This window comes from Colius striatus, chromosome 3, assembly GCF_028858725.1.
Source record: "Colius striatus isolate bColStr4 chromosome 3, bColStr4.1.hap1, whole genome shotgun sequence".
Classification (NCBI taxonomy): domain Eukaryota; kingdom Metazoa; phylum Chordata; class Aves; order Coliiformes; family Coliidae; genus Colius; species Colius striatus.
Window position 1 is genome coordinate 14,005,608 of NC_084761.1, and position 20,437 is coordinate 14,026,044.

At 39.5% G+C, this 20,437-nt stretch overlaps 1 protein-coding gene across 2 annotated transcripts in view; it reads left to right on the plus strand.

The window, feature by feature from the left end:
- The window catches only part of SDK1 (sidekick cell adhesion molecule 1), a 417,596-nt gene that overhangs the window by 327,259 nt on the left and 69,900 nt on the right, over nt 1–20,437 (plus strand). For both annotated transcript variants that reach the window (XM_061992261.1, XM_061992262.1), the window contains exons 24-29: nt 2,422–2,531; nt 6,049–6,199; nt 8,087–8,324; nt 14,152–14,267; nt 14,545–14,734; nt 16,728–16,826. In XM_061992261.1, coding sequence (XP_061848245.1) covers nt 2,422–2,531; nt 6,049–6,199; nt 8,087–8,324; nt 14,152–14,267; nt 14,545–14,734; nt 16,728–16,826 — 904 coding nt within the window. The remainder of the gene's footprint in view (nt 1–2,421; nt 2,532–6,048; nt 6,200–8,086; nt 8,325–14,151; nt 14,268–14,544; nt 14,735–16,727; nt 16,827–20,437) is intronic.

Here is a 20,437-nt window from a genome sequence, read left to right on the forward strand (position 1 = left end):
CTTGGTTGGCATGTGCCATTTGCTCTTAGGCTACACCCACCATTCCTACCAGGGAGAACATTCACAACCAGAAAACTGTCTCTGGGATAGCTTTTGAAGGGCTGGACACAGAGTCCTGGACATAGTCCTGGACACAGAGGAGCTTTAACTGGTTCTCAGTCAGTAAAAGATCCTTAATATTTCCACCGTTGCAGTCAGCTGGTAAATGTCTAGCTGCAACACAGGCAGGGGGTTTTGGACACCTCTCAAGGTTGAGTCACTGTCAATTGTTCACAGCCCTGTGGGCCTCTGGATCTGAACCATGTGGTCCTTAATGTGTATTAATGACTTACCTGCTGCTGCATAACCATTGAAACCTGTGGTCTTTTTGGTTTGTGTTTTGGGATTTTTTCTATGCAAGAAACATTTTTAAAACCTCTTACTGTTCTTAGAATATAAACTGATGACAAACTCACAACTGGAAATTATTTGCAGCCTCCAAAGCACTGTGGATTGTTGCTATACAATTACTGCAGCACTTTGAGGTGATGCTGTTAAGAGGAAGTTCTGCAAAAATAAGCATTTAGTATAGATTTTTACAGCATTAATCAAAAACTCTTAACAAAAACTGTTCTCTACTTTCCTGACTGAAATCAACTCATGGTTTTTTTGTTCATGTGGATTTTTTAAAAAAATTCTCTTTATCTTTGGTTTTTTTTGTTCTCTAGGTTCAGTTTAAGGCTGTTCTGTTTTACCATGTAGATCTGACTCAACCTGCTTCCTTTAGGCTTCTGCATCCATGGACTTTGCTACAATTTATGGAGTTCACTCAGGGCTGGGAATTTTAAAAAGCCTGTAATCTTCACTGACATCCATTTTATATGTTATTTGGTGTGTGGCAGTATCCTTGATAACCAACAAGACTGAAAGGTCCATCGTGACCTGCACAACCACATCCCTCCATGAAAGCGATCCTCTGCTAGGAAGATCACAGAGGCTTCTTTTCACAGTGCAATGCAAAAGTTATTTCTTTGGCCTAATTTTCCTTGTGTCATTTCTTCATGCACAAACATAAATATGCAGCACATCAAGTCCTGGGTGAGCAAAGAACTAAAACATCTATAAATAAATCAAGCTGCCTCTGCTGAAGGGAAAAAAATGAAAGAGTGAATGAAACATAATTTTCTATTTGAAGTACTTGGGGTATGCTAGATACTTTTGGCTACGTTGCCTGCTTTGACAGTGTCTGTGACTGTAACTATTATACAGAAGTCATAAAGGATCTGTTCAAAAAAGATTAAAGGGATAGCTCTTTACACAGTGGGTCATAAGCTTCTGGAATTTGTTGTCACAGCAATCTCTGGCAGTAGATCATGTCAGTAGGTTAAAAAAGAATTAGGAATCTTCATGGATATTAAGTCTATAAACAGACACTGAAGAGAATAGCTGCCTATGTACCCTCTAATATCCTTCAGCCCATAATTATGGACACCAGGGTAGGATGGGGGAATTGGAGTACAGGTAGTGCCCTTTGTAGTGGAGTTGAAACAGCAGAGTGCACAGTGAATGTGCACAGTACTAGGCAATTATACCAGGGAGTCTTATCTAAGATCTCCTGTATTTCTCCACTCAAGAATCTCCTAAGTGAAGCCCAGTCATCTGCCACCTCTCTTCCATCTCCTCTTCACACTGGTGCTGCGGCTCTTAGGCACACAACCCTGCCTACATCTTCCAGGGTCCCAGCTCAGACTCTGGCCTTTTTATCTTATCTTGTCTTCCTTTTAAGTCCTGATTCATCTTCACTTTACCTCCAGAAAGCTGTATAGGAAGTAATGCTCTTGATTTTCGGCACCATTTTGTTCCTTCTGATACTGCTGTAGCTGACTGATGGTGGTGGACATCACGTTGTGATTAATTAGTACACATGGAAAAGTCTGGTCGAAGTATAGACCAGCAGATGAGGTTAAATCAGTTTTGTGCTTTTACTTTTTTCTTATTTCTCTGCTTTCATTTCTGTGGCATTTTTCCTCCATTGAGACTTATTTAGTATGCATCAGTTCCTGCGAGTTATTATCAAGGCTATTTTTCATTTTGTAATATTACTAGTTGATACTTTTGTATTGTGGTAGCAAGATTGAACAGGGTATTTGTGCTCTCATGATGTTTTTTCTGGAATCAATCTTATCAGAGGATCCCAATGAAGTCCCAACAGACAGAAGGAAACTTGGCTAATTTGGCTGTGCTGTCATTTTACAAATAACTAGTTCCTTGTCATATAAAAACTAGTATAAAGTGGAAAATATGTGTTTAAAAGCCCTCGTCCTTCCACTGCTGTAATAACACACCTTGCAAAAAAGCTTATATATGTAATTCTTTACTTTATATATATATATATACACACATACTCTGTTTTCCGTTCTTTCTTACTTTTCACATGTACAGGTTGGTGTACTGGGTGATGAAGAAGAGTGGGTGAATCTTCATGAGGTGGAGAATGAACCTGATGCTCAGATGCTGGAAGTACCAAATCTTACTCCTTACACTCATTACAGGTAAGAACAGCAGGTAATTAGCTGCAGCATGAAAAAAAAATTAGTAAATAGCAGCATGGAACAGCTTTCCTAATCAGAAACAGCTGGCTGTATTTTATAACCTGAACAAAAGGGAAACGGTTTGCTGTTTTCATAGTTTATACTTAAAATTACTTGTCTGATATTGGTAATTGTAATTTACATAAAATACAGTTCGTAAGATTACAAAGGAAAGCCAAGTACGCAGTGAAATGCTTTTACGAGTAACTGATATCCTGTGACTTCCCTCAGCTTAAAAGGAGCACCAGTGTAACATCAGTCAGTGACAAATCAATTGTAGTTAAACTGGTGCAAACTTGTAATTACATATTTACATCCATTTAAACACCGTTTTATTGATTTAGCTTAATTTGGTATCATCAGTTAGATGAAACCTTTGTTTATAAGAATTTACCAAGTTAAGCTTAATAGATATATGCAATGCTTAAACTGATTGAAGTGAATGTACACTATGGGTGCACCCCAGTTAAACGAGATTGATTTTTAAATCAATTCAATTCAAGTGATGCGTTGCTTTAGTATAGACAAGATTTGAGAATTTGAGGTACTCAATCCTAATGAAAAATACTTTCATGAAATAGCTTGCTAATGTAGAGGCTGGTTGCAAGGAGATACAGTGTCAAGTGTTACGTCAACTTACTAGAAACTTATCCATTTTGCACTGGCTGAAAGGCCTATTACCTACTCCATGTGCTGTTGTCAGCTAGTAGTAGGTGCAACCAGGTAAAGCTCATATAACTTACAACGAATTCAGTGCTGACACACTAATTTTCTTCCCTTAGGAACATATTTAATATCTCACGCACTTTCCACTGTAGTGTTTTACACCTGACTCTCAGGAGCTAAGCATTTTACTAAAAGCTCTTTGAAAATTTTTGATCTTGAGCGGAGATTTCTGGTGCAGAGGGTTAGGAAAATTATCTTCAGGTTCAAAAGACTTTGCTGTCCCCGTAAAGGTGGATCTTTAAAGCTGAAAAGGCAAAGGTGAATAGTAAAGTGCAGGTCACACCTGAGTTCAATGTTCAGTGTCCACGCAAAGTAAGAGACTTGCACACCTATCAGGGGTATGGAGAAATGTCTTTGGGGTGAAAAATAATGAGGAATTGTATGAAGTGGTTGAAGTTTTTTTCTACTGTTAAACTTTTTGGTTTATTTTACTGCTACATCTCATTAGTCTTGTATCCATTGAATTCTGGAGTGATCTCATTTATTCTGGGAATTTTCACACGTCCAGTTCTCCTCTGATTTTTTTCAGTCTAAAGCAGTTTGAATTTTGCTTGCTTATTTTTCTCTCATGCATGCATAGATATGAACTTTTTGGTTTTGTTTCAGTGTAGAGAAGTTCTATATAACTTTTTGAAGCCTAGGAAATTTTTGCCAAATGGATTTGTTGTCCTCTGATCAGCTTTAGTCACTGCCTAGTGAGGAAATACATCATGAGAGCTAATCATCAGACCCCATCTTTATCAGCCAACTTCTTTTCTATATTTTGTTCCAATGTTTGAGACCTTAATCAAGGATGATATTTATCTAATGTGTCTCCTTTAAGGCGTGTTTTAGGGAGTTCAGAACAGGTAAACAAACACTGCTATGGTGATATGGTGGTTTAGCCCTGGCTGGGTACCAGGTGCCCACCAAGATGTAATATCACTCCCTCTCCTAAACTGGACAGGAGAGAGAGAAATACAACAAGATGTTTGTGAGTCGAGATAAGGACAGGGAAATGCATAACAATGAATATCATGGGCCAAAGAGACTCAACTTGGGGAGAAAAAGGTTTGATTTATTAACAAACTATAAAAACAGGGTGATGAGAAATAAAACCAAATCTTTAAACACCTCCCCCCACCCCTCCCTCCTCCAGGACTCTCCTTCCCTCCCCCTCAGTGGTGCAGGGGTTGGGGAAAGGGGGTTACAATCATTTCATTACAGATGGACTTTGCCATTGCTTCTTCTCAGGGGGAGGTCTCCTCACACTTCCCACTGCTACACCGTGGGGTCCCTCCCACGGGAGACAGTCGCTCACAAACTTCTCCAATATGAGTCCTTCCCATGGACTGCAGTTCCTAACGAGCTGCTCCAGCATGGGGCCTCCCATGGGGCAGCTCTGGGTCATCCACAGGGAGAACAGTCCTTCAGGTACTGACTGCTCCAGCCCCAGTCCCTCACAGGGTCACAAGTACTGACAGCAAACCTGCTCTGGAGTGTGCTCCTCTCTCCCCACAGACTCCCAGGTCTTGCCAGGAACTCGTTCTGGGGTGAGCTTCCCATAGAGTCACAGCCTCCTTCAGGCATCCACTCGCTCTGGTGTAGGCTCCTCCATGGGCTGTGGGTGGATCCCTGCTTCCCAGCGGCCTCCATAGACTGCAGGGGCACAGCTGCCACACCATGGTCCTCACCACACCTTCTTCCCCTTCCTCCACTGACCTTGGTGTCTGTGAAGATGTTTTCACATTCTCACTCCCTGTTGCTGCTGCCATTTAGCAACTGCATGGTAACTTTTTCCCCTTCTCAAATACATTATTCACAGAGGTTTTACCTCAATCACTAATTGGGCAGACCTTGATCAGCTGTAGGGTCCATCTTAGAACTGACTGCCCTTAGCTCTGTTAGCTACAGGGGAAGCTTCTGGCAGACCTTTGTTTAAAGAAGCCACACTTGTAGCTCTCCCTGCTACCAAAAAACCTGGCCCAGGCAAAATCACTACAGTTGACTAGCTCACCCTTTCCCCAGGCTCAGTCACTAGGTCCAAAAATTAAGTGTTTAATATGAACAGGCCTTGTATTTATGTGCAAGTGCTGGATACCTCTGATTGCTTGTGATGAGTGAGAGCATCTGAAATGTACAGCACATCTTAATTATTTTGTACTTCTTGGAAAAAAAAAGGTTTCTCTAAATCTTTTGTGACCCAATAGGGATTTCTATTGTAGAAGAGATGATTTCAACCAGACAGGATATTTTTTAAAGACGCATATCCATATTAAATAACTTAATCTTTCTCGTGCAGGAAGGCTGAAAATGCGGCACAGGGATAAATCAACCTCTTTCAACCAGTAATTGAGGGGAAATGTTATCACTAGTATATTTTTTATATTGACAATGAATGAGAATATCCAAAGTTTGATATTTTAATACCTTTCTGAATGTATTGTACGAGCATTGCAAAAGAAAATCACTTACTGCTAGCATAAGCTCATCAGGCTTGGTATAATTAACATAAATTTCTCACACAAATACCATAGTTTCTAATAGACCCTAAGCTAATCTCATTTTCATTTTTTTTCAATACCTGAGAGGATCTGAAAGCAGTTACCATAAAGCATTTGTCAGTGAGCACAAAGGGGACCTGCCTGCACCAACCTTTGTGGAACATTTAGAAAGACCAAATCTGTATTTTTCCATCTTTTTCCTGTTCTGAAGCTAGAGGTACCTTTCACTGAGCTGTTAGAGCACGCACTGCATCTTTCCTCCACCGCAGGTTCCGGATGCGGCAGGTGAACGTGGTGGGTCCCAGCCCCCTCAGCCAGCCCTCCCGGGTCATCCAGACGCTGCAGGCTCCACCAGATGTTGTCCCCGGGAGCGTCACCGTGCGCACAGCCAGCGAGACCAGCCTGTGGCTGCGATGGGTGGTGAGCCGGCGAGGAGGTGGAGGGGTGGTGGGAAGCCTGGGATGTGGCTGCTTCCCCGGGGCCTCGGGCCAGCACTCCAGAGTGCCTCGTCCTTGTGTTCCGCATCAGGAGCAACAGAAAAATTATTTCCTTTTTCAGAGTAGTCAGAAATCTGAGATTTACCTTAAGTGCCTTATTAATCACTTAAATTGCCTACTGCCACTGTTTCTGCCACTTCATCAGTGGAATATATGCCTGTGTGTAAAAGCCTTGGCTTTTGAGACTCTCTAGTACCACAGCCTGGGTCAACATTTGGGATAGGAGTATAATACTTGAACCAATTTGTGGTTTCCTAGGGCTTAGTTATTTGCCTTGCACAAAATAACCACACTGGCCATTGGCAACCATCCTGCAGTTACTAAATATCTGTGATTCAAAGGCATCAAAGTTTGCACATTACACCCCTGTAGGAAGATTTATGTGAAAGGATGTGGAGTTATGTGATAAAACATAGAAAGAAATGATTAATTGCAAAGATGCAGTGATTGATGACATTGTTGTGCCCCTTTGACTCTCTCAGTTACCTGCAGAGTTGCCTCATTGGGATTTACTTGGCAATTAACCTGCTCCAGAATGGTTTTTCATCTCCCCTGTTCAGCAGAATTTTCCACTGGGGTTACTGTGGTGTGAAGTTGATGAAGCACAGGTTTCATTTTGCCCAAATGTTAGCTTTTCCATGCATAAACTCATTGTGGCTGAAACTCAAAATCAGGCTAGAAACGAGAGAATTTTTCTCTCATCAGAAAGGAGTAATCCCAGCTTCTCAATGGAATGCTTCATTTTGAACCTTCAAAGACCAAAATATCATACTTGAATGTATCACCCCACTATCCATAGAAAAGCCACTGGAGTTCATCTGATAGGACTCACATAACTCACTCGTGGCTTTATCCTTTGAGTAACGTGCCCGTTATGTTGAACCTTTGATAGTGTGTCCAGACCTACATAACTGCCATAAAAAATTAACTCAAAGATGTTTTAAGAGATGTTTTTAAGATTGTATTTCCTTGCCATGCTGCCTGGAAGACTGTTTTTCATGAGTCAAACTGTGCAGAGCTCAGGAAGAACAACCACCACTGCTAAAAATGACCTGATATACCTTTTTCATGCTTAATAATATCAGTATTTGAAAGAGTTTAATCTGTTCATCTTTTTTCAAGACCTACAGATGACCCTGTGTTCCCCTGGGAACTGGGCATTCCTTCCTTCCTACAGAATAAGGGTCACATTTCTAGCCTACTTGCCTGCGGGATCCATTCTTCTAAGCTGTGAAATGTTAATGTGTATCAAACTTTCTCAGTGATTCAGAACTGAATCTCAGCCATCCGTGGCATCATGTAGTTAGTTTTACAGGGAAAAACTCTAAACTTCATGAAGTAGGCTAATTATTTCATATTTTAATCTCTGGAATTGCTTGGGGAGTTAGAATACTAGAATAAATCTTTGCTGATAAATGAGTAGGCAGAGAGTCAGTAAAAAAAGTAAAAAATGTACGATAAATGAATTTGTCACATGCTTCAGCAATTTATCATTCATTTCCATAATTAATCACAAAGCTCTGAAACATATTGTACTCGTATTATCTCTGTTGATACACCCACAGAAAATGACATAGTTCTTTGAGCATATCTATTTGGTTTAAAATTAAGGTGAAAAAGAAAAGAAAATTTCAAGCAACACAGAAATGTAGAGATCATGAAGCATAAATAAAACCAAACATCAACCTCTTGATCTTTTCTGCCTTCCTATGGCCTTGTATGAGTTCAGACAGCCTTGCTTATACAGTTTGGAAAACCCTGGCAATGTATTCTGTGTAGAAACACTGTGCTTCTCTTTGTCATTTGTCAGCCCCTGCCCGACACACAGTATAATGGCAATCCAGAGTCCGTGGGGTACAGGATAAAGTTCTGGCGTGTGGATACACAGTCTCCTATCCTGACAAAGGTTATTAATGATCGATTGGAAAGAGAGTACACAATTGAAGATCTGGAGGAGTGGACAGAGTATGAGCTGCAGATCCAGGCTTTCAATGCCATTGGGGCAGGGCCATGGAGTGAAGTAGTAAGAGGTCGTACACGGGAGTCTGGTAAGTCCAAAGACCATGTCTTCTGTGAGGGACGCATCTGAGAACTTTAGTCATTTTCTGCCATTTTCTTTGATTTTGTTTTATTGGGGTTTTTTTGTTTGCTGATCCATTAAATATAAAATGAAAGAAAAAAGAATAATAATTTTTATATGCACTGAAGGCAAAAAGACATTCAGATATTTGATCAAGTTATTTAGTTTTGTCCTACTCTGCTTTCAGAGTTAACAGAGTTAACATGCGTCAACCTTCAGGTTATTTACTTAAAACTTATCAAAAAACCTCTCTGCATTGTTGCTTATTTGGCAGCCATATGTACAATACAAGAAGAAGCTTGAATGAAACCTTCTCTGGATGAGCAGGTCTTTCACGCTTCCTCTCCCATCCCCTATACTCTCTTGTCCCTCATTTTCCCCCTTTCCCTGTCTGCTTCTAGGCCGAGGCAGATTTTCTCACAGTGGCAGTTATCTGAAATTCAATTTCAAGCACTAAATATTTCTATAACAGTACAAGTTATTTTAGAGAGTTGATTACCCATATAGAAATAAAATAATTACCTGAGCTCTTGATGATATATTTTCAAAACTGCCTTCTAAAATTGTGTGTACAAGGCTGTATAAACATAACCTGCATATAGACATAACCTGTTTTTAGACCTGGAGCACAAGCACTATATCGTCCTGATGAATTGTCCCACTAGACTTCAAATATCAGAAGCAAACTCTCAATCTTAAGCAAAAGTAAATTACTGTTAGCTTAGTGAAACAGTTAAAACAGATCTTAAACCTACTCTCTAGATGTTAACTTCAAAAAAAAACTGGTTTCCAAACCTATCCTGAACACATCTGATAAATTAAAATTTATATTGCAAGTGAATAGCAAAAGTTTAAAAGTTCAATAATAAAAGCTTTTTATGACCTCTATTTCTACAGGGTTCAACACTGATATTTTTTCTTATTGTTTTTCCTTATTTTTCTTCATAGTAAAGGCTTTGGGATTCAATCCTGTGCATACCCTACACTTACAGACACTCATATGCACGTCTGTGCACTCCATACCACACAGGGTTGCTGGGTGAGAAGCGTGAACGTGCTGCACACAGCAGGATTTGGTCTGCTGGTTCAGATAACTATCCTTTGAACTAGCCAAGGAGAAGGGTAAACAGAGTCATCCCCCTCCATTAAAGTGTTGTTTTTTGGGAAGTAGTAATTGGAAAGCTATTGCCAGAGACACTTTAAATGAGGTATGCTCATGCTGGACTTAGAGATAGCATGACCTAGACAAAATAGTTTTGAAGTATTCTGTATCATAATAAAAAGGTACTGCATTCTCCACTTCCTCCTTTCTGCTGCTCTTCAAACACTTCTTTGAAATGTAGTAAATACTAAGATTAAGTGATTTCATAAAACCTTAGGATTATAGTGTGCTTTCTCAGCATCTAAAGATCAGAGGTTACGTGTGTATTTGGCATTTTCTCTTGCAGTATTAAAAGAAAGTTGACTTGAAACTGATTGTAGGAGGTGCACAGAAACTGAGATCAAAATAACACAAAGCTGTGATCTAGGCCATAAGGACTCATTTGTTTTTTTCCATGTGTTTGCTTTGATACTAACATCTGATATCTTGAATAAAGCAAGTCAAGGCTCAGACTTCTGACTATCTTCTTAGATTGAAAATATACAAGAAGCACTGGCATAGTGACAAGCTGCTTGAGAAAACTTCATGGTATCCACAATTAACTTGTATACAAAGTCAAATAAGGTTAAAACACAAATAAAATATATCTAAAACCAAAGAGAAAGGCCAAAGCATTTTTGGTCTGTCTTCTGAACTAAGAGAACAATTTCATTTATTGATTATATTTTAAAAGTATCTTAAAGACAGGTGCCCTAAATATTTCTTTTTCTATTTTGTAGATACAGAGTTTTAAGAAAGTTGATTTTGCCAGACGTGCCTTGGCCAGGATCTCATGGTAGTTCATTGGCACAGCTCATAGTTCTGTCTTTTATACTCTCCAACAAGCCTAAGAAGTTTGAGCCCAAGCAGTAAATCAGCTCGTGCTGTCTAATGACAGTACAACCACTGGAGTCCAAAATCTTTATTGAAAATAAAGCTGCACCTGAGCATTTCTGTTTATTCTAGGATGTGCAATCATAGCACTAATAGCTGAGCACACATGCTAACAATAAAGGAGCATGCCATTACAGGTGTTCTCTGGTTTCTGAAGCTCTTGAATATAAAACACATTGAAAACTAAAGAAACTATGAGAGAATAAATAAGACTGTAGGTTTTGGTAACTCAAGCTTGAAAAACAATTGGGAAACCTTAAAATGAAAATCTAGGAGAGGGTTGCAAGCAGATGAAGATGGAGGGGGATGAATTAGGACTTTTTTAACAGAACAGGTTGTATCATTCCCAAATATTTTTATTAAGTTAGATATTAAGTAACTCATTAAATTTTACAGTGTGAAATAGCTGCAGAGTAACAAGCTCTGTTTCTACTCAATAAATTGACAATGATAGGTAAAATATAGAGAAAGCAAGAAAATGCAGATCTCTTGTATATTAGAATAACCTTGACAGGGCTGCTTCCTTTTAGATACAAATGCTCTTGTTTTCAAACAATTCGTCTCAAATACACCTAACCCAGTCCCTTAATTCTTCCTAATATTCAGCTACATGAATGTATATACTTGTCTTAGAAAATCAGCTACTCTACAAGCATGGTCACACATTTATGGCAAGGATCAATCCCTTGTGATATTTCAGAGACTGACCTTCATGAAGCAGTAACTGTGGTGTGATAAAGCATCGCTTGGTAATTCAAATGTGCTCCAATGTCACTGTGGGGATTTGTCAGTTTATACAAGCTGAGATTTTGGACTGAGGTATCTAATTTTATAGGCAAAATGGTTGTGTACTGCAGCTATGCTACTTTTGCCACGAACTTTGCTCCAAATTTGCACTTCTTAATTGACGTCAGATGTACCATATGCCACTTTTTTACTGTCAAAAAGCAATGATGGATATTGAGCTAAAATGACCCGCAAAAGTGGAGAGACCCACTGCATCTCTCTATCTAGCTTTCTTAGAAAGCCAGAGCACAGGCTAGCTTATTAAAACTGCTTTTGGCCCAGTTAGAGACATAAAACAGCATAGTTTGCTGTATATCAAATATGGCCATGTCAGATGTAGAAAGAAGATGCATGATCTTAGACGCCAACATGGATAACCTTAAAAACTTGAGTTCTTATTGAAGTTCCAGAGCAAAGTGCCAGTAACTCTATAATTTCCTATATTTGATCTTCTGAAGTCCATCATGCAGCTGGCAGTTTGCTGGATTAGCTCATCATTTAGTTTCAGTATTTCCAGTTCATTTCATTAAAGCTCTGAGATTTTTTTGGACACTGTTGCTTGGCTTCTGTACTGTTCTTGCAGGTTACTAATGAGAACTCAGCTTTGGATCTTATAACAAAGTCTTCACTGCAACAGTTAAGGAAACCAACATTAGAGAAGAGAGCTTGCAGAGGAACGGGGAATCTGTATGCCTCACTCAAGCCACTAATTAGTCTTAGCAAACTATAATTTCTTTGAATCACAATATCCACGAGAGGAGAGGGGTCAGAGAAATGAAGGTTACATTTCAATTCATTCTTAAAGGGTCGATCAAAGTCTGTTAGTTGATAAAAGACTGGCAACAGTAAGATCCATAATGTCACTTGCAGGTCCTGAATTCATACATCCATATTAGAATAAAACTCTCAACGCTAATATGAGAGCTGAAGAATTAAAGCACATTCAATGAACGCAAGTATTTTTGCCATTTAGGTGTTGGACTTAGATTCCTTTCTGTTGAGAGGTGACATTTAGCTGCTCTGGCTGTCACTGGGAGTTAAGAGGAGTCTGGGCTAATAAATCTTCAGGTAGACCATTCTCTCCTTTGTTAGCTTTCAAGTCCCACTGCCAGTAGTGTGATCGTGCACACACCTCAAAGCAAGCATGCATACAGGGCTAGCCCGGGCACAGCCTCCAACTTCTGTGAATTCAGGAAATCTCGTAGCTGCTGATCAAAGAAAAAATAAATATTTGTAAAATAAAGAGACTTTTTCTGTCTTGAAAGGCATCAAACCAGATAAAATAAAAATAAACGTGGTTGGAAAGGGCTTCTTTCCTCTACGTGTCCTGGTTTCCTGTGACCCACCTCCACCCTTTCTCTCTCCAGAAGTGATTCATGTGGGAGTAGCTCATTGTGAAGATCTACAGATTATGTAGTTATGGCAGCCATCCAAAGACATTCATGGCTCCTGGCAATCTATTTTCCTTTAACGTAATTATATCCTTGTGGGGGATAAATCTAGGAGAAGATTTTTTTTTTCTTTAAAAAAAAGGCACTTCAGTGTTGGAGGAGAAAAAATATTGAATTTTAGTCTGCTACAGTGTTGTGAGATGGTACTCTCTCATGTCCCAAATAATTGGTAACAGGGAAATTGTTTCAGAAATTACTTTCTCTGTGGTTAACCTTGAGTGCACAAGGGTTGGGGGCGGTGCTTTTTTTTTTCCAATTTATATTAATTCTGGTGTCATACTCTCATTATCTCACTCGTGTTGCTAGGAGCTTCGGGAGCTCGCCTTCAAAACAGCAGATCAGTTCTTTCATTTGGACAGCCAGGAAAGCATTACCTTTGGCAGAGATTTGTGCTCCTTTTTGTGATATATTCAGGACCTAATCAAGCCTTACTGTCCATAAGTGCTTGTGTAACATGACTTAGTGAAATGTTCTCTTGAGGTCTGACAGGTGTATCATGCTTTAGAAAAAAAAAGACTGTACCCTTCAGATGTTGGAAATGCCACAGGAAAAAAAAAAATGAAAAAGGGCAGCATAAAATGAGAACCCTTAAAAATAGCCTCAAATTTTGCTTGCATAACATGGCATGCTGTTAAGCTTGCCTACAAAACCTTGCAGTTGTGTGATGGTTCTGCAGCGGTTAGAGTTTTAATGGCAGGAGAAAATGCAAGTTTGCTCTTCTCTTGAGTCAGAGAAAATTACAGTGTTCCTGTGCCATCAGTTCTAATGATGCTTCTAGTTTCATAAGAGCCAATTTTGCAACATAAATGAAATAGGCATATCTTTCATTTACACCATATCCGTCCCTGAAAATACACCTTGCGTTAATGTATCCGTCTGTAATTGATGTATTGCAAATGCTGAGCACTATCACGTAATCAAAAGGCTTAGAGGTTAAAGAACTTCTTACTGAACTGGGAGTGCAATCCAGTGGTTGAAATTACTACTAACACCAGACAAGATGCCATAATTTCCTTTCAGATAATATAGGAAGCCAGGGTGGCGTAAAACTGCTTGTTAGAACAGATCACACTGTAAGATAAACTCCCATTCATAAAGATCTCTAGCTTTTGACATAGAGAAATAAAGTATATGTGAAAGAAATGCTAGAAGTCAGACTTCTGTAGTAGTTGAGCAATTCTAAACTGTATTCTAATAACTGCATATGTGTAGAATTTGAAATTTAATCGTATCTGTCTATATTTACTCTACCTGTAGATACTGATTAGAATTAAATGTTTAGCTCTTTACAAACATTATGATTTCTGAGATGAACAGGCAAGAAATTGTGAAGCAGGATGACATATAAATAAGATGTCAGATGAGCACAAAAAGAGATGGGCTAGAACCTGTTCAGATCCTTTGGGATTTGAATCCTCTCCTACAAGATTCTAGAACAATCCCAAGTAGATAGGGAGATGAAGCCAAATGATCTGGTATGTCTTTACCTAAGTTTGCTTTTTGGCAATGCTATGTGATTCCAGTTCCCTCTGCTCCTCCTGAGAATGTCTCTGCCGAAGCTGTGAGTTCAACTCAGATCCTTCTGACGTGGACCGCAGTCCCTGAATCCGAGCAGAATGGTCTCATCCTGGGTTACAAGGTATGCCACGGTACTTTGATGCTTATTTAATTTTTAATGCATTACCTTGGATGTATTTCTGCATTTGTTATTTATTATTCACCTGCTGGATGTTTATATTATTCATAAGTCTGTTGGAAAAGATACAGGAAGTGCACTGGTTTTGAAAGGGATGACTGGTTAATATAATCAAATTTTACATTTGGGGAAAAGGAAGAGTCTAAAATGTGTGGTCCTTTTCTCAGTCTTCACTTAACAATCTCTTTCATTCTGTTTTTTATACACATTTATTCTGCAGATACTTTTCAAAGCAAAAGATTTAGACTCTGAACCAAAGAGCCAAATAGTAAGAGGTAACCACACTCAGTCTTTCTTGCTGTCTGGCTTGCGGAAATACGTCCTCTATGAGATCCAGGTGTTGGCATTCACTCGGATTGGAGATGGAGTCCCCAGCTCTCCTGCAGTTATAGAAAGAACCAAGGATGATGGTAAGTTTAAAGGTTATCAAAATATCTACTTTATTTGATACAAGCTTGTAACGCTGCTTGCTTTTAGTGGTGCAAGTATAGATGACAGCCCAAACTAAAACTATTTGGACTTTAAAAACTTTTGTTTTCTCAACTTTGAACCTAAAGGACTTTGTCCCTACCCAGTATAACTCAGCACTATTCCATTGGTCATGGACTGAGAATTTGGCAAAACCACAGAAAACCAGAGCCCCTCATTTCCTCTTTCCCTGCAACTGATGAAGAGGAAAAAATCTTCTAAAATTGTACTCTGAAGCTCAGTGTAGACAATTTATATTGAAGACAATTTTTACAGCCCAATTATAAATTCCTATTGAAGTTCAATCATGCTCTTAAAACAAAAATTTAAAAATTGTGTGCTGCAACTGAAAGCAATAAATAACTCTGGGCATGACTGGACTGAAGGAGAGATATGGAATTTGCAACTTCAGTAATCCACTCTTTTTTTCCTTTTTTTTTTCTATAAAGAATAAGGCATTGACCTTGGGAGATGATCCTACCAGCTTCCATTTGCAACTAACTCCAGTGCTTCCTAGGAGCTCTGGGACTCCTGAGGACAGTCTGATGTGTTGAGGGGACCCAAGCGAGCCCCTTGCCCCGCTGCTGTCTGAGCACATCAGTGTGGTGGGAGCATCCTCGCCAAGGAGTTTTACAGACATTTAGTTCAACTCTTATCACATTTTTGGCTTTGCAGATGCTAAAGTTACTTTTAGTTTCCTTGCCTTTTCAGTGTTAAAGGGCCAATATCAGTGTGAGAGGCTTTTGTTTATTGCTTCCAGTAAAGAGGGGAGAGGGAGGAAGAAATCTTTCTTTTATCATCAAAACCTTTTCACAACAGTAATGGAATAAACATTGGTTTATTATGAAGCAACTTCATTAAGGTAATTTAGTTGGGCTGAAAACATTCATGCTTCTGGCTTAACAAGATATTTTCTGTGGAGCGCAGGGAAGGATTGAAAGCATGCAACAACAGGAACAGGGATGGGAACAAGGACAGTAGCAGCTCTCTGACATTTTTTTAGCCATTGTCTCAGCATATGGCCTGTGTGAATACTTTGCTTTTGTTCGAAAGGAAACAAAATGAAATTACTGTTAGTAGAACTCTTCAGGGACAGAAACAACACTCACTGAAATGTACATATCAGACTATAATGAGAAATACTTAAAACTGTTTGTTTTAGATAACCCCATTATAGCAGTTTTCTCCTTAAGTGCGTGTTGGCAAATGATACAAATTGTTCTTCCATCTCCATGCTCCTGACATAAATATGTTGCCTCTCCTCTGGGCTCAACTTAATTAAACGTATCATCAGGGGTAATGCAAGTGGAATTTGTGCTGAAGGGGAAATTTTGTGGATGGTAATGTATGAATTAGCATCTCTTCACCTTGTGAAATTGGGATGGTCAGTGCAGCCACCAGCCATCCCTATTACCGTGCATTCCACCTGCCTCGGGTTCTCCTGCTTAGGCCTAAGTGTTTAAAATGCACATGTAATATCAGAAAGCAGTTCAAAGCTGTTGCTGATGACACAGAGAGGCAATATTATTCAATTCCAACAGGTATGAAGTGGATTAAGCTGACAGATAACACTCTGTAAAGGCAGCCCAGTGCCTTGCTTTGCAGTGTGTAATCAGCTACCCAGTGGTGATGTGACCAGCTTGCAGGGGCTATGCTGCTGGGAGATGACTCTCACAGAGGTCAGAGCTCCTTTGTCAGAGCATTTTGCTAAATGCAGTTCACAGGTGTACTGCTTTGTGTCATGTTTGATGTCTATGGGTGCTGAAGGCACTGGGCCACGGACAGGATTCCTCAGAATAAATGTATATTATATATATTATTTGCTTATTCTTGATGAGATACAGCTTGGACTGTCTTGTGTGCAAGGTGAACAGAAAACTTGTAATTTCTCTGACATGCAATGCTTGCTGGCATGATCTCTGTTATTCTTTCCAGCTCCCGGGCCACCTGTGAGGCTGGTGTTCCCCGAGGTGAGGCTGACATCTGTACGGATTGTTTGGCAGCCACCAGAGGAGCCCAATGGAATTATTCTGGGTAAGAGGGAGCAGCAAACCCAGGCTGGGAGGAGGGGGATGGAGACCAGAGTGAGCTCTGTCTATTGGATTTTCCTTCCCCTTGCACATCAGACTATGAAGCACACATAAGCAAATCTGTGTCTAAAGAAAAGAAAATATGTCAGTGTCAGCTGAAAGACACGGTACCCTGTGGTGAGGAGAAAAAGTCTGCCCAGCTCCATGATGTGTGTTTTCCTGAGCCAGAATTACATGTCATTCATGCCATTGTGTTTGAATTGTTGTCTCTCTTCCCATCTGCATTTGGGTTTGTAGCCTGTTTGGCTGGCTATCGGGCAAACTGCCTGTGGATCTGCAGCAGGGGAAGGCTGGATTTTCCCCTCCTTCTCCCCACTTGCCTTTGTCAGCATGCCTAATGTTTCAATATCATGTGTGATTCCATTTTATTACTTCCTTTGGATAATACTGTCTGAGAGGTCACAAGAAGTTGACTCATATTTGGCCTTTCATCAAGGGAAATAGAGACAGCAAGGCACAACATGATAAACCTTACCTTCCTAATCTCCTAACTCCTGGGTTACCTTCACAACACGTAAGCCAGCCGCTACTGGTATTTAAAACATGCAGACTTTTACAGTGCAAGAATTCTTGCATCTAAAATGGAAGTAGTTAATAGCTATCTGGAAATTTCATGTTGTTTCCTGATGTTAGACACATTTTACAGTCATTCTAGCTCATGAGTGAATATTTCTCAATTCTGAAAACAGAAGTGAAAGCTTTTGGGTTTTGTTCAGTTCTTAGTCCAACGGGTCTTTCTGCTTTTAATTTCACTGCCATCGTTCAGGCTTGTATGTAGTCTTCTAGCAATATTTTCTAAAGAGTCATTGTTGGGTGGAAGGTGCTTATTTCAAAAGCTGCTGTGTTGGTGCCATCCAATTAAATAAAAGACTGGTCTTGTGTTGCATTCAAAACTCAAGCCAAGACTTGAAGTGTTTGCTTGGGTCTTTAGTTTGCCAAAGTGATCCTGACGCCTGCAGGTGAAGGGAAATCATCAAATGGAATCCAAAGGCAGGCACTGCAAGGGTTTTCCAAGCACGAGAAAGAGTCTGCATGAAGCTTGGCAGCATTTAGCTGTCAGAGAGAGATCCATGCAGGGTTTCTCTGCAGCTCAAGGAAGCTTGGCTTCCAGGTTGTTTTGTGGGTTTGATTTGTTGCTTTTTTTAAAGAACAGTGTGTTCTAGAACCTGCTCCCAGTAGAGCCTGGGATTCGAATCACAGGATGTGGTTAAAGAGAAAAAAATAATTTCCTAGAAAAGATGAGAAAGTACAAAAGAGATTTTACTCTCCCGACTGTGTTCCAACGTCTCACATTGGTGAACTTTGTCAGCCTTATTTGCTGAAGTTGCAAGCTCACTGGAGTGGGAACGCTTTTATTTCACCTTTGCAGGGTGTTTTGTGCAATGCATCCCATTCTCAGTTGGATCTTACTCATTGCCACTGCACTGGTGATAAAATCATACAAATGCAAGGTTGGAAGGAAAGAGGAAAGTTCTCCCTTAAAGAGTGCTTGACATACTCAGCATGGAGACTGTTGTTTCAGGTGTCTTGCACAGTCTATTCCCAGTAAGATATCCCAGGATACTTGATACCATCCTGACTTTTCTACAGCACTGATAGTGTAACTAAGAAGGTTGATGACCTGCTATTAATTCCTATCCTTTTTCTGCAATACACTTCCAGGTCAGGCAGTCCCTCTTTTATATGAATATTAAGCTTTTTATTGAAATATGATAATTTGCAGGTGCCTTTATTGAATTTCATCTTACTGTTTCCATATCACCTCTCCTGATTATCAAGATCACTTTAAATTACACTCTTGTCCTTTAAAGTGTGCACAGTCACTCAAAATCGGGTTTCATTTTTGGAGTTTGCAAGTAGGTTGGTAATTCCATCAGCCAGGTCATTAATGAAAATATTGAACAGAACCAGATGTATTCATGAGGTCTCATGAGTGATTACTTAATAGGTCAACTCAGTATCAACATTTTTACATATTTTTATTAATGTGTTCAAGTTAAAATGTGTAGCTTTGGGGCTTTGTTCTGTATCCCTTGTTTGCTTTTGATGGGTCTGTGTGCAACCATATTAAAGCCTTACTTAAAGTCAATGTGGATTATATCTACTCTTCCCACCTGGCCAATTATGATGTTAAAATGGAAAACAGATTATTTGATGTTTATTGTTTGCTCCAGACAAATATGCATGAACTGTTTCTTGGCACTCTATTATTCTCATGGATGCATATCTGTTGACTTGTATTTTTTTCTAGGATTTTTCAAACTTTCTTTTGATTTGTCCATAATTCCTCTGGTTGGTCTTTCCCCATTTTAAAAGATAGGGTACTCTGATTGCCCTTCAGTAATATTCTGGGATGTCACCTGTCTTCCACAAATTCTTGAAGATAATCACTAATTATTTAGAGATGGCCCCAGCCACTTCAGGGCACATTTCATCAGGCCTTTCTGACTTGATTACTTTTAGCTTAACTAAATAGTCATTAACCTGTTCTCTATTTGAGCCTGCATCCCTACTTATATTGTTGTCAGTTTTAATTTGTGTTAAGTATCTCGTCAGTATCAGCTTTGTTTTGTGTGTGAAAATGAAGCAACAGAGGTATCAGCCTTCCATTCTTTTCTGTCTCATCTGACTTGTGCTCATTTTCTTCCCATGAGTTGACCTGTCCTTCTTCTGTATCCCAAATTTCTAATTTATTTATAAAATCTTTCTTATTGCCTTTGATGCCCTTTAGGTTATAACTCACTTTGCACTTCAGCCATTCTGATTTTGCCCCTACATGCTTGTGCTGTTCTTTTATAAACTCCCTTAGACATGTGTCCTTTTTCAACTTTTAACCCAATTCAGTTTTGATTTTCAGGTCATTAGTGAGCTCTGAATGCAAACATGTTGGCCTCTTAACACCTTTTGTCTGCGTTGGGAGAGTTGTCTGTTTTAAAACTGTCAGCTAACCTGAATTCCTTTTTCCCTTAGAATTCCTTCCCAGGGGGACATTACCTGCCAGTTCCCTCAGTCTACCTCTTTGAAGCCCATTGTCTTTGTTCAACAGTTCTCACTCTTTTATTTTTTTTATAGTAGAGATATTGAGGTTCAGGAAGCAGTTAGCTGACAATGTCAGAGAGAAAAAGTCAAAATTACTCATGCTGGGTGCTTTGATCTTTCCTAAGAAGTGAGGTGTGCTTCAAAAATAGATAAAAATCAATGTGAAGCATCTGAAGTAAAGGTTACAAATTTGGGTCCATTTTTTTCCTAAACACCTTTTAAATCTCATTACTGCAATGAACTTTGAAAACAGCATTGTAACTCCCCAACTCCCACCATCACCACCATCACTCCACCCCGGTCAAGAATATTGAGTTGAGTTGTTGGAAAAAATAAGTTAACGTAATTTTGCACAATGCCCTTCTATTCACTAGTGGGGTTGGAACGGAAAAATACTTGTTTGCAAGAGCAACTTATATTCAGAGCCTTTGAACTAATGTTCCTGCTCTGCTAGCTTTGTCCTCTGAGTATACAAGAACCTTTGCAGCTAACATTTTTGTAATCTATATCAAAACA